The 16641-nt window shown below is 50.2% G+C and overlaps 1 protein-coding gene across 1 annotated transcript; it reads left to right on the top strand.

The window, feature by feature from the left end:
- Nucleotides 1-3849: 3849 nt before the first annotated feature.
- TMPRSS5 (transmembrane serine protease 5) lies at nucleotides 3850-16377 on the top strand. The gene is made up of 13 exons (XM_014785017.2): nucleotides 3850-3999; nucleotides 6233-6356; nucleotides 6736-6834; nucleotides 7377-7502; nucleotides 8582-8717; nucleotides 9064-9177; nucleotides 10520-10563; nucleotides 11290-11452; nucleotides 12445-12623; nucleotides 14346-14444; nucleotides 14918-15060; nucleotides 15287-15439; nucleotides 16369-16377. Exons 1-13 carry the CDS (start codon nucleotides 3850-3852, stop codon nucleotides 16375-16377), a joined length of 1539 nt encoding a protein of 512 aa, XP_014640503.2.
- The last annotated feature ends 264 nt before the right edge of the window (nucleotides 16378-16641 follow it).

Raw genomic sequence — 16641 nt, 5'->3', positions numbered from 1 at the left:
CCACATCTTCATTTACCACTTATCCATTGACAGATATTTAGGTTGTTTCTGTATCTTGGTCATTGTGAACAATGCTGCAGTGAACATGGGGGTGTGGATACCTCTCTGATATCCTGATTTCATTTCCTTTGGATATATACCCAGAAGTGGGATTGCTGGTTGTATGGTAGTTCTATTTTTAATTTTTTGAGGAACCTCCATACTGTTTTCAATAGTGGCCACATCAAATTACATTCCCACCAACAATGTACAAGGGTTCCCTTTTCTCCATATTCTTACCAACACTTGTTATCTCTTGTTTTTGATGATTGCCATTTTAATGGGTGTGAGGTGATATCTCACTGTGTTTTTGATTTGCATTTCCCTGATGATTAGTGATGTTGAGCACATTTTCACGTATCTTTTGGCCATCTGTATGTTTTTTTTGGAAAAATATCTATTCAGATCCTCTGCCCATTTTTTAATCAGACTGCTTTTTTTTTTTTTGCTATTGAGTTGTATGAGTTCTATATATATTTTGCATATTAACCCCTTGTCTGATATATGATTTGCAAATATTCTCTCCCATTACATACATTGCCTTCTCATTTTGTTAATGGTTTCCTTTGCTGTGCAGAAGCTTTTTAGTTTTATGTAATCCCACTTGTTTATTTTTGTTGCTTTTGCTTTTGGTGTCAAATCCAAAAAATTATTGCCAAGACCGATGTCAAAGAGCTCACCCTCTCTGTTTTCTTCTAGGAGTTTTAAAGTTTCAGGTCTTAAATATAAGTCTTTAATTCATTTTGAGTTGATTTTTGTGCATGGTGTATGATAAGGGTCCAGTGCATGTGGCTGTCCAGTTTTCCCAGCACCATGTATTGAAGAGACTATCTTTTCCTCACTGTATTTTCTTGGCTCTTTTGTTATAAATTAATTGACCATATATCCATGGGTTTATTTCTGGGCTGTCTATTCTGTTCCATTGATCTATGTGTCTGTTTTTATGCCAATACCATACTGTTTTGTTAACTATAGCTTTGTAATATAGTTTGAAATCAGGGAGTGTGATGTCTCCAGCTTTGTTCTTCTTTTTCAAGATTGCTTTGTTATTTGGGGTCTTTTGTGGTTCCATACGAGTTTTAGGATTGTTTGTTCTATTTCTGTGAAAATGCTATTGGAATTTTGATAGGGATTGCATTGACTCTGTAGATTGCTTTGGCTAGTACGGACATTTTAACAATATTAATTATTCCAATCTGTGAGCATGGAATATCTTTCCATTTATATTCCTAGATATTTTATTCTTTTTGATGCAATTGTAAATGAGATTGTTTTCTTAATTCCTCTTTCTGATAGTTTGTTACTAATGTATAAAAATGCAGCAGATTTTTGTATATTGATTTTGTATCCTGCAAATTTACTGAATTCATTTATTAGTTCTAAGAGTTTTTTGGTGGAGTCTTTAGGGTTTTCTATATATAATATCATGTTGTCTGCAAATGGTGACAGATTTACTTCTTCCTTTCTGGTTGGATGCCTTTTATTTATTTTTCTTGCCTGATTGCTCTGGCTAGGACTTCCGGTACTATGTTGAATAAAAGTGGTGAGAGTGGGCATCCTCGTTTATTCTTGATCTTAAACGAAAAGCTTTCAGCTTTTCACCATTGAGTATGACGTTAGCTATGGTCTGTCATTTTTCTTGAATAAACACTTCCCATATTACTGTAAGCCTTTGGTTAATTTACAGAGTTCTAAAAACGGTAATTCTGACAATTTTTTTTACAGTTTTCTCATTGCTTTTATGGAGGAGAGGATTTTCTGAGTTCTTTACTCTGCTATTCTCACTGACATCACCTGCAGTATATTTGAAACGCCCTTCTATGTGATTGCCTTCTCATTTCTTAAAACTCAGCTCAGACGTCTCCTTTATTGTGAAGACTTCTCTGGGTCCTCTGGGCAAAGGAGTCAGCTATTTCTTCATTCTCCTATACCTCTGAGTTCATGCCTCTGTTATTTGACTTTTCACAAATAGCCGTTATTTATATCTGTTCCTGCCTCTCCTCTCAGCCTGCAAGCTCCTAGCCTGTGACTTATTCATTCCCCATGCCCAGGCTACTTCCTGAGACACAGTAAGTATTCAGATCTGTAGGCGGACGAGAATTATTCTAGGAGACCTCAGAGCCTTGCCAGGGGACTCTCAGCTCCAGCCACCATTTCTCTCCTCCTGCTTTTACGATTCATAGCTGAGCTCTGTCTCTTCATTGTATCTTACGTGGAGAGCTCTGTGTGATGACCATAAGCTCAGAGTTGACACACTGAATATATGAGGAAAATAGGAAGCAAAAGTACAAACAATGTCTATGTGAGTGAGGTTCAACTCTAATAATAATAACAATGATAATAATAATAGCAGCTAATATTTACCGAATAGAGTCTGTGCTAGATACGAGGCTAAGAGCTTTATGTTCACCATTCATTTAATTCCGACATGATTCCTATGAGGTAGGTACTATTATCCTAACTTTACATGTGAGGCTGAGTAAGGGAAGTGGCAGAGCTGGGGTTGAATGAAGGCCTGATTATAAGCTCCATGTTCGTAACTGTCCCATTGGAGGGATCTATGAGAGGTGTTTAGAGGAGGGGAAGCCACACCAGCCTTTCCCTTCCCTGGGGCCTGTTCTGCCTCCTTGACTAAAGAGGTCTTTAGTGGCTCCCAGGTGTGTTCAGCCCATCCTGGGCTCAGCTAGGCCACCTTGTGCTTTGAAGCAACATAGCATTGAAGGCTCCTGTAGTAACCGGTCCCCAGGGCAGCCTGGTGGAGAGGCCCCATTTCCCTGGCACTAGGGTGACAGGTGCAGCCCTGAGGAGAGAGACGACAAAGATCTCTCATCATCATCCCAATTCCAACATGGTGACAGCCCCAGACTGCTGGGAAAGCCAACACACACAGAGGTGCGATGTAATCCAGCGGGCTCAGAACATTTCAACAAATGCTAATATGGGTGTCTCCAATACAGCCCTGTCAGCAGGAATGAGGAATCGTGCTAGCATGCACGGGGCACACTTTTTGGCACAAGAGACCTGGTTGCTAAGCAACAGTAGCTGGCCTCCCCTCCTCCTCATAACCTTTTTCTCTGTTTCTAAGCTTCCCGTTAGCAGATGGGAGGGGCTGAGGCTGCCCAGCCCAGCCCAGCCCTTGGCCCCCTTTCCTGCAACAAGGGGTCTATTCATGGTTTCTGAGCAGAGTTCATTGTCTCTCTGGCGTGTGTGTGTGTGTGTGCGCGCGCCTGTGTGCGTGTGGAGGGGGATGAGGGGAGGGACCATGTGTGAACCAGGGAGAGCTCACCCTACAGCCAAGCTGGCTGGGCTATTTAATCAGTGCTGATCCAGGAACAGGAGCAGAACCCTGGCTGGCGGACCCTGAGGCTTTACATCGGTGCCACTGTCCCATATGGTAAGGCTACATGTCTGTGCCATCTCCGATCTAGCTTCTGTCTCTCCCCCCGCCCTTGGAATTCTAGGCTGGTGGAAAGAGCCTCCTCTGGCAGCTCTGGTGCAGGGGCTAGGTCCTAGAGGGGGCCCTGTGTGACCAACCTCTTGGTTTTTAACCCATGGATTATCTTTTATTTTCCTCTCTTGTCCCCCATATGCTTTGCACATGGGCAGTGCTTAACAAATCGTTATTACATTGAACTCTTACTCAAAAGGAGGGCCAAAAGACCCTATGCCATTAAAAACCATTTTTCCAGGCTACCTCATGAGCTTGGACAGGTTTTGAGATGGGGCAGCACCTGAGGTGAGGCCAATTTGTCCAGAGGCTGAACCTAAAGCCAGGCTCCCTTGATACTGAGACAGGAGGAAAGGCTGGGCATGTCCCGGAATTCTCTCAAGACTGAGCTCTGCCTCTCTGCTCAGAGGCACATCAGCTCAAGAGAAACCATATCCCCAGTGAAGAAACCCAGACCTCACCCCTGTTGCCACTTCTCTGCCTTCTTATGGGTGCTTGACTGGCTCTCTCGAGCCTGCTGTTCTTCAGTCTCACTGCCTCTGCCCTATGAGCCTCATTTCTAGGCACAAGAAGGAGTGTGTATGGTTTGGTGCAAGCGATAACCCCTGTTTCTTGTGGAGAAGCAAGGCCTGCTGGTGGTGGGAGGTCCAGCCCTACAGATCCCAGGCTGGGATTGGTGTAGGAGATGGGAAGTAGGAGTGGTATATAGTGAAGGTTGGGCTGCTGCCTCATTTGTGAGCTGAACCAGCATGGGTGCTCACACGTCTAGTGGAGTGATTTTCAGGGTGATTTAGAGGCAACTGACTAGGGCGAGTCTGACAAAGGCCTTCCTTCTCCCAGCCAGAGAGTCTGGAAAGCCAGTTCAATGGGGCACAAAGGCAGGATGAGGAGGGTTTTAGTGTGAAAAGAACATTCCACATGATGCATGAAAATCCCATCTAAGCCAACAATGTTTTAGAATCAGTGTTTCAGGTTTTTATGATCTTTGGGTACAACCCTATGTGTTGACAGGGAAAGGTGGTCTGCAGGAGGGATGAGAGTCACTTCAACTTTAAGGCGTCTTATCTACTCTACTGGATAATAAATTCCTTGAAGAAAGGATTAATAGCTTATACATATTTCTTATTAATATTATTATTATACCTAATATTTGCATTGTACTTTATAGAACGCTTTCAATCACATAGTCTTATTTAGCCTGCCTGCCTTCCTTCTTTCCTTCCTACCTTCCTTCCACTCTTTTACTCAATGTACATTAATTAAATTCCCACTCTGTGCTAGGCCTTGAGCTAGGCCCTGATGCCTAGACCAGTGAGAAAGGAGAGAGAGAAATAAATGAACATAATATAGGGCCACAATAAGTGCTCTATGGGTTGAAGAAAGCTTCATGGAGAAGCGACATCTAAGCTGAGTCTTGAAGGGTCTGCTATGTGGGGGAAGGGACTACAGGTGCAGAGTCTCCATGGTGTGAGGGTGCATAAAGGCACTGAGGACTGGCACGTGTGTCAGTATGTCCCTGAGTTCCTCTGTGGAGGGGTCAGTGCTGGCAGAGAAGGATGGAGAGGTGAGGAAGGGCCAAGATCCTAGAGGATTTTGTGAGCCATGCCATGGAGCTTTGGATTTTTCCTGAAGGCTACAAAGATTCGTTGAGTATTTTAAAGATGAGGTTAAGTTGCTCATATTCGCATTTCAGAAAAATTGCTCTGGCGTGGAGAATGAACGGAGGGAGACAGGAACTAGAGGAGGGAGATTACTCGTTCGGAAGAAGGGGTTATCACTCTTATTTTATAAATGAGAAAATCGAATTTTGGAGAAATGGTGAGTGGTCAGGTTCACATAGTAGGCTGTAGACCTAGCTTTGAACTGCTAGTCCAGGGTTTTTCCCAAGATCTTATTTTCCATTATTCTTCTTTATGGCACATGAACTTCAGGCAAATGTGTCACTTTCTCTGTTCTATGCTTTCTTACCCCCATGCTTTTGCCTGGGCAAATTCAATCCTTTTTGCCTGGACTACCCAACGCCCATATACGTCAGTTCAAACCCTATTCATCCATGAGGGCCTGTCTCAGAGGCTGCCTCTTCTACGAGGTCTTCCTTGATCTCCCCAGTGAGAAGTAAGCTTTCCTTCTGAATGCCAATGGTAGTTTAACTGAACTTTTCTTCTGTCACTTAACATGTATTGCTTTGTTTACATGGCTTGTCTTTAGGACTTAACTGCAAATTCTTTGAGGTAGTAGTGGTGGAGGTCCATGTTGATTTATCTTGAACTCCATACCATATCCCCCATTGTGGCCTGTCCACTTGGGCTAAATAATACTGAATGAATGGACGGTGTACTGCGGAGGGGCACGTCTTCCTCCAGATAGGAGGGAATGGAGGAGGGTGGGATCTTGAGGCCTGAGGAGGGATATTGAGGGATTCAGCGGATGCCTTCATAGCTCGTGGGAGCAAGGTGAGGGGGTGGTGAAGAGCGTGGGCTTTGGAGCCGGCCCAGTCTGGATTCAAGGCTCTGTTCTGGCACTTACCGGCTGTGTGAGAGTAAGGTGGGTGGGGTTAGGGGCTCTAGGAGAGCAGAGAGGGCCTGGAGGGGAATCTATGGGAATACACAGGGAGTCCCCAAGATGAAGAAAGGCTTGCAAGCAGCAGTGAGGGCACGGCCGAGGTTAGAGAGTGGGGATTTGTGGTGGGCTATGGCCTCTCTCCTTGGTGTGGGAATCCTGAGTGACTGACAACTATTTCCCCAGAGCCTGATGCTGGATGGCCAAGCCCCCACGGAGGCTCAGTATGCAGAGAAGGCCCCAGGACCCGGGATCTTCAGAGCAGAGCCAGGAGACCCACTACAGAGGCCCGAGGCCCAGCAGCAACCCAGTAGGCCAGACTGGGCCATAGGGGAATGACAGGGTGGGGGCAGTGAAGGGATAATCTTCCTACATCCCCCAGATTATCTTCTCCCTCAGACCTTCCTTGGGTCAACCCCAAATGATGGATGGCGAGAGGCTGCCTCACTATTTATACCAGACCTACTTTTGCTCTGTTTCCCATTTTGGGGATTGAATGGGCTCTTTGGGCTTCAGAGATCAGGGCCCTGCCCCCCACCGAGATGGAGCAGGGGGAGGTAGGCAGGTACAGTGGTGCCAACTCCTGCTGCAGCTCACTGGCTGCCTGGCCCCTTGGTGGTGCCCCTTGGTGGGGTGAGGCTGGCAGGCAGGAGCAGGGCACCTAGACACTCCTCTGCCCTCCCCCACAGTCTCTCCGGCAGGACTCTGGTACTCCAGGCGCCGTGCCTGTGTGGTGCTGGGAGCCCTCGGGCTGCTGGCTGGTGCCAGTGTCGGCTCATGGCTTCTAGGTCAGTGCTGGGACTTCAGTGGTCTGGGGAGGGACAAAGAATGGGATCTGGGGGATGCTGGAAGGGAGGAACAGGTGCTGAGCAGGTCTTAAAGGCAGAGGGGATGAGCTTTTTTCTCATCTACTCTGAGTAGACAACAAGAGGAGAAGGGATGAAATTGCAGTAGGAGGGATTTAGGCTCCACATAGGAAGAAGAACATTTTAGTCTTATAGTGAGAAGTGTAATGTCCTTTAATAGATATCCAGGGAGGACCCAGTCAAACTTTTTCTAGAAATCTTTCCCAGTCAGAAAGAGAGAGAGAGAGACAGAGACAGAGACAGAGAGAGACAGAGAGAGAGCGAGCGAGAGAGCTATGCCACTCCTCTGTGTGTTGGGTGGGGACCAGCCTAAGGCAGGGTGGTTGATGAGGAGTCCCCAGGTGGCTGCTTTCATCTCCCTCTGCCACAGGTGTCTTGTTCTGCCCCTTGGCCGCCTCCTATGGGAATCCCTCCCTTCCCCAGCCTCTTCTCTGTGACCCTCTCCTTGCCCTTGTCCCCTGAAGTGCTGTATCTGTGGCCAGCTGCCTCTCAGCCTGTTCCCGGGAACTTGCAGGATGAGGAGATGACTTTGAACTGCTCAGAGGCCAGCGGCAGCGAGGAAGCCCTCCTCCCCTCGCTTCCCAAAACAGGTGGGCCACACCCCCAAGACTATGAGACTCCTCCCCAGCCCAGGGATCCTTCTCAGCTCTGGGATCCCTGCTTCTGACAGGGAGCAAGAAGACCCAAACGAAGGGCCATGAGTTCACTGCCATCTATCTGTGTCTCCTCCTCTGGTGTAAGGGTGGTGACACAGTCCAGTCTCGCAGGGCTGACCTCTGATTTAGGGCTTTCAGTATTCCCTGGGGACTGTCTTGATCTCTAGCTGGGGCAGGGCCAGGAGCCCAGGCGACTTGCCATTTGGGGCAGAGTGAGCCGCAGTGTGGAGGAAGAGGAGCCAGGTGTGTGTGGGGAGCCAGCGTGTGAGCAGCAGGGGTCTTTGCCCAGTGGCCACCCAGAGGACTGGGAACATCACCCCACGTTATCTCCCCCTTCCCCTCACATTGTCGTCTCCCCTCCAGGTAACAGTCGAGGATGAGAAGATATGATGCTGCCAAGGCTGGGGTTAGAATCAGTTACAGATGAGCATAAGCTTGGGGCCCACCTTAGGTGTGGGACTTGGGGCACATTACTTCTTTGAGTTTCCATTTCCTTCTCTATGAAATGGAAATAGAAATATTTACTGCATAAAGCTGTAAGGATAATGTGAGCTGAGGTACAGAAGTGCTTAGCACAGAGCCTGGAAAAAGCAGATGCTCAATAAATGGTAACCATCACTAGTATTGTCACAAGATTTGAGATCAGAGGCCCTGGACTTAGTCCTGGATTCATTACTGTGGATTCTGTGATCTTGGACAAGTCACTTAACCTCCGTGCCTTAGTTTTCCCTCTGCAGAATGGGGAGGGTGGTAATCCTCAGCCCACAGGGCTGCCGTGACAGGGAGTGATGGAGCCCGTTTAAAAGCACTTGGTTAAAACACAAAACTGAAATGCTGCACGAATAGGACTTATTTTGTTTCCAGAACTGGTCTGACACCCTGGGGAACAGGGATCCTGACATTGGGTGACCCAGCTGCTATCATTAAGGCCTCTTCAAGTCCCACAGTGGCCAGGTTCAGTTCCCCTGCCCACCCCGCCCCACCACCCCACAGCAGGTAGGATGTGGTTTCAGTATCTTTCAGAATAAACACCGAGGGCTACTTGCTGGAAGTACAGGTGAGGGCCCGGCCAGACTGGCTCCTGGTCTGCCACGAGGGATGGAGCTCTGCCCTGGGGGTGCGGATCTGCCGCAGCCTTGGGCACCTCAGGTAACTGGGGCCAGAGCTGGGGCCTGGGGAAGGTGGAGGGCTGTGGGTGGGAGAAGGGGAGTTGGAGACCTCTATCTGCCTGTCACCATCAAAGTACTCGGGATATGGCAAGAGATCATTTTGGCCATCTCCTGGCCTCTGGGCACGATGCCTCCCCAGCCTGTTTCTCTCCTCTCTCATCCCAGCTTTTTAACAAATATAAATCCCAGAAGAGGTCATTGTCAAAGTCTAGCTCAGTCACTACTGGTGTAATATCTCACGCACAGTCCAGTTATAATTAACCACTGTCTCTCACGCTGCCACTTAAAGCCAATTTCCTCCTGTTCTATGCCCTTCTTCTGCCAAGACTCACTCACCACAAGGGAGTGAACCTGTCTGACATCAAGCTCAACAGCTCCCAGAAGTTTGCTCAGCTCTCTCCTAGCCTGGGAGGCCTCCTGGAGGAGGTGTGGCAGCCAAGGTAGGGCTTCCGAGGAGGTTGAGTGGGGTCCCTTACTTCCTGGTGAACTGTCCAGAAAAAATCTTGGAGGTGTAAGACAGGAGGACAGAGAAGAACGTTTCCCAATCAGAAATTACATACTTGGTTCGCATGAGCCCTGCCCAGCAAAGTTTCACATATGTCCTCTTATTTGCCCCTCACAAGAACTGCAACTGCAGGATTGGTTCTTACTGTCACAGGATTTGAAATGGTACTCTTATTCCCATTTTACAGGTGGGGAAACTGAGGCTCAATGAAGTAAAGGGGCTTGTCCAAGGTCACAGAACTAATAAGTGGTCAAACCAAGTCTTGAAACCAGGCTCCTGTCTCTAAACTAAGCACTGTCTCAGCCCTGCCACACTTTATTTAGATAATTCTGGTATCTCAGGAGAGAGATGGTTGACTTGTTCTGGCTAAAAACTGCTTGGGGCCTGGAGACCCTCCAGAGACGAGGGATCTGAGATGGAGCAGGCCCTTCCCCAAATCATGGGGGTGGGTACTAGCAGAGAGGGTCTTTGCCTTGCCTGGGTTTCCTCAAGCTTTCCAGCAGCCTACTGAGCTGGCTGGCCAGGCATCCCATCACCACTCTAAAGCCCTCTCTTCCTTGCACCACTATTCCTGTCTGAACCGTTCCCTCAAGCCCCTCCTATCCAGCTCCTGTCCAGTGAGGGGCCATCATGGGAACGTGGCTACAGAAGGGGAGGCTCGGAATGCTTCCCTGTCTTAGATACCCGAATGGGCAATGGGAAATAGGGATGGGGCTGACTCTGCCAGGAGAGCTGGGAGGGCTGTGGGTTTGAGAAACTAGAAGAAACTAGGAGAATCCAGACACTGGACTTCTGGGGGCAAGAGGTGAGTAAAGAAGGAGAAGAGGGCTTTGGTTCAAAAGGAATTGAGGTTTATGCTAAGAAAGAGGAGGGGAAGAGGAGAGCAAGGATATGAATCTTCAGGTTCCGGGCAAAGGCCTTGGGATAGAGAATAGACTAAGCTAGGAAGGAGCACAGGGCGAAGAGCCCTGTTGATTCATTCACCCGCTTATCCCCTCATCCATCCAATATACAGGAGCCCTTAGTGGGAACAGCTGGACTTCCTTATCTATAAATACTTGATTTGTAACATTGGGTCCTGCCCAAATTGATCCTCAAGGACCAGGAAGTCCTGCTGGTGCCCTGGGTCGGCTGGGCAGAGTGTGCACTGCTGTCCCGGAGACCTGTTATGAGGAGGGACCTAGGGGCTTGGGTGGGGGCAACCAACAACTACCCCCATCCTCCATGCCCTCGGGTGGGCTGCCGCCCAGCTTCTTTCTGGTGCCTCTGTTTTGCAGGGACAACTGCTCTTCTGGCCAGATTGTTTCCCTCAAATGCTCTGGTGAGTCATGTCTTGGGTCCAGGAAGGTGGCGGTGGGTGGAAGGCGTATCCCCGCTGCCCTGAGTGTGGAAGAGCCCCATAGAGAGGCTCAGCTGGGGCTGGGGTGGAGTTCCTTGCCCCCTTGCCCATCTGCCTGCCAGGCCCCTTTTTGCAGACACAGTTCTTCCCAAAAAGAGCCCTGTCTAAGGCTCTGTCATGTCCCTCACCAGCCACTGGTCTGGGCGGATGATCTCCTTGCTTCACTACCTGACACTACCTGGCTTGACCTCTGACACTCACTCCCCGTTTCTTATGGAGAGCCCCAAAGATGGAATTACTGTTGGCTATTAACCGGTTAGCAGCTTCAGGAGATTAAGGAAAGTGGTGAAGTGGGGGCCAAATGGGAGAGAGTGTGTGGAGTTCCTTTCCTCTGTCTTCCCGTTCATCTATCCATCTCTTCATCTGTCCTTCCGTGCATCCATCCACACACCAACATTTTGACCCCTCCTACGGGATAGGCATTTTGTTAGGTACTGGGGCTCCATAGATAATGCAAGCGCAGTCCCTGAGCTCACAGCCTGATGGGGCAGGCAGGTGTGTAATCAACATTTGTACCTTCCCGTCCCTCATACTTAGGACCAGGAGTAATAGATGAGAGGTGTCCACGCTGGACCACCCTGAGAGTTAGGACCGTGCTGACATCCGCTTCTCTTTCTTTCCATCTCACTGGTTCTTCTCTGTTTGCAGAGTGTGGGGCAAGGCCCCTGGCTTCCCGGATAGTCAGTGGGCAGGCTGTGGTTCCCGGGCGCTGGCCATGGCAGGCCAGCGTGGCCCTGGGCTCCTGGCACACATGTGGGGGCTCCGTGCTGGCGCCACACTGGGTGGTGACGGCTGCGCACTGCATGCACAGGCAGGTCTCAGGCTGCTGGGGAGGAGGGGGCCCTGTCGGCTTTTCTGTTTGGCCGTTGGTATGTCTTGTATAAAACGTCCACGTCCAGCTGTCTGCTTCCCTATCTCCGCTCCGAGTGGGTACAGGTGACGTTTGTGAAATTCTCCCTGTTTGGCGCCAGGAACAGCTCTGCAGGAACAGCAGTAATCATACGAATATCAGTTCTTTATATTTGTTCACTTTTTAAGTTTTTAAAATGCTTTCACACTCACAGCCCTCTGTGCTTCTTACTGTTTATCACCACTGTAATTAAGTCATTTCCATGTCATTATTTGTTTAATGTCTTCCTTCTCCTCTAGACTGGGAGCCCCGTGGAAGCAGGGACTCTCAGTCTTGTTTCCCACTGAATCCCTTTGTTGGTTTTCCCAATGCCTTGTCCCCATGGCCTAGAATAGTCCTGGAATATAGTAGGTGCTTAATAAATGCTAGTTGGAGCAATGAAGGAATGAACAATGAGTAAGCGAGCTCTTTGGCCCTCTTCTCTTGGTGGCTGGCAGGGCAGGTAGTGTAGTCCTCATTTTACAATGGGGAAACTGAGGCTGCGAGTGGGGTAGTGCCTCCCCACGATCACACACAGTAAGTGGAGAGACGGGACTGATGGAAGTTTTTCTGACTTGGGTTAGAGTTATGATATCACAGAAGGCCATTTGATGTTCACTGTCAAACTTGGAGGCGGGGCTTTACAGGAGAGAGGAGTGGTGGGTGCAGATGACCAATAGTGTCTCACTTCTCTATCCATCAGTACTTGAGCATTTATTAAGCATCTACTGCATGCCCAGTGTCTTGCCAGCTGCTGGGGGGTACTAAGAGACATGGATTCTGGGAGATTGCAGCCTGGTGATGGGGACCCCCACTAATAGCCTCTGTGACCAGCTTCCTCCACACGCCACCTCACTTATGTTGACCTCGTCTGCCCCTTCCTTCCCCGGGCTCAGCATGGCTCCTGTGTGCAGTTTCAGGCTCTTCCGCCTGTCCAGCTGGCGGGTCCACGCAGGGCTGGTCAGCCACAGCATGGTCAGGCCTCACCAGGGGTCTGTGGTGGAAAGGGTCATCACCCACCCTCTCTACAGCGCCCAGAATCACGACTACGACGTCGCCCTCCTGAGGCTCCGGACCCCGCTCAACTTCTCAGGTGAGGTGCTGGCCCTGGGTGAGCAGGCTGCGGGCTGTGGTGGGAGAGGAGCAGCACCGGGAGGGCCGAGAGGCCAGCTGAGTTCTACAAGTTCCTCCTAGTGATGTAAGCCTGAAAACATTCAGTTCCTTTGGTGACGGTCCTGAACTTTGGCATCACCTGGACCTCAAGTCGCACCAAGTCCTCTACATGCTCTTTTGAGGACAAAGATTCCTGCCCTTTTCACAGCTGGGCTGCAGGTGGGATTTGCCTCGTGGTCCCAAGCAGAGCTTCACAGTTGCTCATCTACTACCAGGCTGCCCCACCCCTGTCCCCGGGCTGGTCCCAGGTCCCAGCCACCTTGTGGCAGGTTACAGTTAGTAAGACTTCTCTTATTTTCCTGAATATTCTTTCACTCAATCCTCATACCAACTCTGACAGGTAGATGAGGCAGGTGCGTACAGATAAGGACACTGAAGTTTAGTGAGGGAAGTGACTCTCTTCAAGTTCATGCGGGAAATAGTTCCTGAGTCTGGTGCCCTGACTCCAGGGCTGGGGCTTCTCCTCCACAGCATCTGACCTAGAAGGGCAGCTCCTCAACATGCACATGTACGTGCACACTCACCGACAAACACTTACACTCACAGAAACACACACGTGCACTCACACACTCACCACAACCCACACTCACGCAATGCTCACACAAGTACACATGCACACTCCCTCCTATGCACAATACTCTCACACCATACGCATTCATGCACACTCACTCTCATGCACACGTGCTCACACAGTACATACTCATGTATACACACTCACAAACACAGTCATGCACACTCGTGCATACACTCACACACACTCAGCACTCCTTCCTCCGGCTACGTGTAGCCTTGGGTTTCTGGACAACAGTTGTTGCTATATACCTTTCACAAATGTTATCATATACGGGCACCCTCTGAACTGTTCAACAGTTAATATTCCTAGATCGACTTAAATATATTTAAAAGGGAAACTTTACATTGCTACCTAACTGGAGAACCCATATTACTTACAGTAAATAGAGAATAACCACCAAAATACACCAAATGTAAACCAAACGGTGTTCAATTTCTAGTTAGGGGCCGTCCTCTGCAGAACTGCCGCATGCAGACCTGCTCTCTCTGTGTTTAGACGGAGGCGGGCAGGCATTAAGAGAGGTGCAGGGGAGCACTAGATGGCATCTTCCTCTCTGATGCAGTTAGAGGCACTGAAGGAGAACCGACAAGATATACTTTCTCCCCAAGTGAAGCAGTGTTTATTTAGTCTATGTACTACCTAAGGTCATGTTTGGGCTCTACCCGTAGGACGTGTGACACACTTTGGGAAATAATGCCCCAAGAGGGTCCAAACCCTGGGGAAAACCCAAAATGGGTCCTCATTAGGAGGAGTTAGGTACAAACACCCAGAAGCAATTTCATTCTCCCACAGTCCCCGGGTGGGGGGTGTGCAGTGTGTACACCATCCAACCTAGAGGGTGCTATGCACACTGCACTCTACACATTGTCCTCCGTGTGCATGGCGACCCCCAAAGTGGTACAGTGCGTGACCCACACAGCCGTACAGGAGGCCTGGCTGGGGGAGGCCAAGAACCAGGACTGTTTGAGAAGGGGATGAGGAGGATCTGCCAGCCCTGGTCCTCCGCCCAGGCTTGGGGAAGGGGAAGCTGAGCCTGAGTGGGGCCTAGGACCGCGTGCCTCTCTACAGACACCGTGGGCGCTGTGTGCCTGCCGGCCAAGGAGCAGGATTTTCCCAGGGGCTCGCAGTGCTGGGTGTCTGGCTGGGGCCACACCGACCCCAGCCACAGTGAGTCAGCTCCCTGGGCCCTGGGTGCAAAGGGGCGTGGGGGTGGGAGAGGCATCCTTCCAAGGTGAGGCAACTCCACTTCCCCTGGCACATGGCAGTGCCAGCCCCCTTTTCCATCGCACTTGGCCAGGCCAGGGGCCCCAGTCTCCAACTGCCTGGGTATTTCTGAGAGAACAACCCCTGAGTCTTCCCTAAACCTAGGCCGTTTACCCCCACTCCCCTTGTGCCAAGAGTGCCATGGCCTCAGCATTTGGGAGGGATGTGTGAGTTCTACTCCTCTTCACTCCCAGCCCCCAGGTCTGCCAGATCCCTGCCTCCTTGCCCAGGGTCCACACTTCCCACCCCGGGCTTCCCTCTTGGTGTCTCTGGGGTCTCTAACCACCTCCCCTCTTGCTTCTGTGCCTTCCTGGGCCTTGCTTTGTGCCCTGCAGCCCTGCTCTGTGTTCCTCCATCTCCGTATCTGCCTCCCACAGCCCACAGCTCGGACACACTGCAGGACATGGCGGTGCCCCTGCTCAGCACCCAGCTCTGCAACAGCTCTTGTGTGTACAGTGGGGCCCTCACCCCCCGCATGCTGTGTGCCGGCTACCTGGATGGGAGGGCAGATGCATGCCAGGTGTGGCGGCAAGAGGGCCCTGGTGGAGGGCGGGGGCACGGGGGCTTGCTGTGGCTTGGCCCCTGGTCTGAGTGGCCTTTCCAGGAGGGATGAGGCAAGACTGGATCCACGCTGGAAGCAGGAGGGGACTGAAATGGAAGTTCCCTTCCCTGGGGAGGTCTGGTGCCCCTCTACTAGGAAGGACTAACTGTCTGTTTCTCTGTGTCTCTGTGCCTGGATTCCTCAGGGGGATAGCGGGGGCCCCCTGGTGTGTGAGGACGGGGACACGTGGCACCTGGTGGGGGTGGTCAGCTGGGGCCATGGCTGCGCAGAGCCCAATCACCCCGGCGTCTACGCCAAGGTTTCCGAGTTCCTGGACTGGATCCAGGACACAGCGTGGGTAAGTGTGGGCACAGGAGTGTGGGGGGTTTGTAAAGAACCCCTCCTTCAGAAACTATGAACCTCACCCCTTAGGCCTGGGCCCTGAGAGGGGGCTAGGGAATGTTCCCCAGAGTGGGAGGAGGAAGAAGTAATGCTTATAATGTTGAATCTGTTGGATTTCTATCCATTTAAGCATTAACTAGGAAAGAGTAGACTTGAGTATTTTGGCACAGATCTGCCATTTACTATGTGACCTTTAGCAATTTCCTAACTTGGTAAACCTCAGTTGCCTGGTAATAGCCATCGTGGCTACCTCATATGCTACTGTGACGATTAAATGAGGTAAGACCTCATATAAGGCCTGCACAGTGCTAGGCTTAACATGAGCAATCCCCATGTTATTTATGTGTTTATTTATGACCATCATTCCTGCCTGCATTCTCTGCGTTATGGAGACAGCTCAGCATTTAACAGTTTGCGTTCAGCAACTAATTAATTCTTGTGTGACACTGGGCAAGCCACTCAACTTCATCCACTCAGTGGGAGGACCAAGTGAGATAATGTGTATAAAAACACGTTTTTTTGTATGAAGGACTTTTTAAACGCAAGACTTGATCGTGAAAAGCATCCTTCTGCAAGGTTGGGCACAGGGTGGGTGGTAGATAATAAAAGTTAGAGTTTACAGGGGACATGTGCATCCACCGTCTCATTCAAACCTTACAAAAAACCTAGAGCAGCAGATATTTTTAGCCCCATTTGATAGAAGTGGAAATGAAGGTTCTGAATGGTTAAGGGATTTACTAAAATGAAAGTTACTCTGCTAGTGCGTGGTGGAGCCACGCTGTGGATCCAGCTCCTCTCTTTTCCAGCACAGGGCTCCTCCCAAAGTCCTGTTGTTTCCTCCATCTCACTGCATGGCACCCTCATGTTTCCTGGGGTCTCTGGCAGGTCCACTAGATGGAGGAGATGCAGAAGGCATGGATCTCCTATCACTGCACAAGAGACAGTCACCACCCACGGGCCAGCCTCCGGGCCACAGGGCCTCTCCCCTTGGGCCCTGATTTCCAGTCCCTCTATCTCACCAGAGAGCCTCATTGAGAGGAGAGATGCTGGGGCTGGGTCGGGAAGGTGGGGGAGCTGAAGGGTGCTGGGGAGGAGCTGGAGAGGAAGAGGATGCCGGCAGTAGCTGGGAGCCTGCCTTTCTGCCCTCTTTCTTCCCCA

The sequence above is a fragment of the Ceratotherium simum genome, chromosome 7 (genome assembly GCF_057802395.1).
Source record: "Ceratotherium simum simum isolate JZ-2026a chromosome 7, ASM5780239v1, whole genome shotgun sequence".
Classification (NCBI taxonomy): Eukaryota; Metazoa; Chordata; class Mammalia; order Perissodactyla; family Rhinocerotidae; genus Ceratotherium; species Ceratotherium simum.
The sequence above is the reverse complement of the archived record's forward strand: the minus strand, read 5'-3'. Positions and strand labels throughout refer to the sequence as shown.

Excerpts from the sequence above, each read along its gene's own strand:
- TMPRSS5 (XM_014785017.2), top strand. The coding sequence starts at position 3,850 with ATGTCCCGGAATTCTCTCAAGACTGAGCTCTGCCTCTCTGCTCAGAGG. Across the intron at positions 9,178-10,519 it reads GAGGAGGTGTGGCAGCCAAG|GGACAACTGCTCTTCTGGCC; the intron begins GTAGGGCTTCCG and ends TCTGTTTTGCAG. Across the intron at positions 11,453-12,444 it reads GCTGCGCACTGCATGCACAG|TTTCAGGCTCTTCCGCCTGT; the intron begins GCAGGTCTCAGG and ends TCCTGTGTGCAG.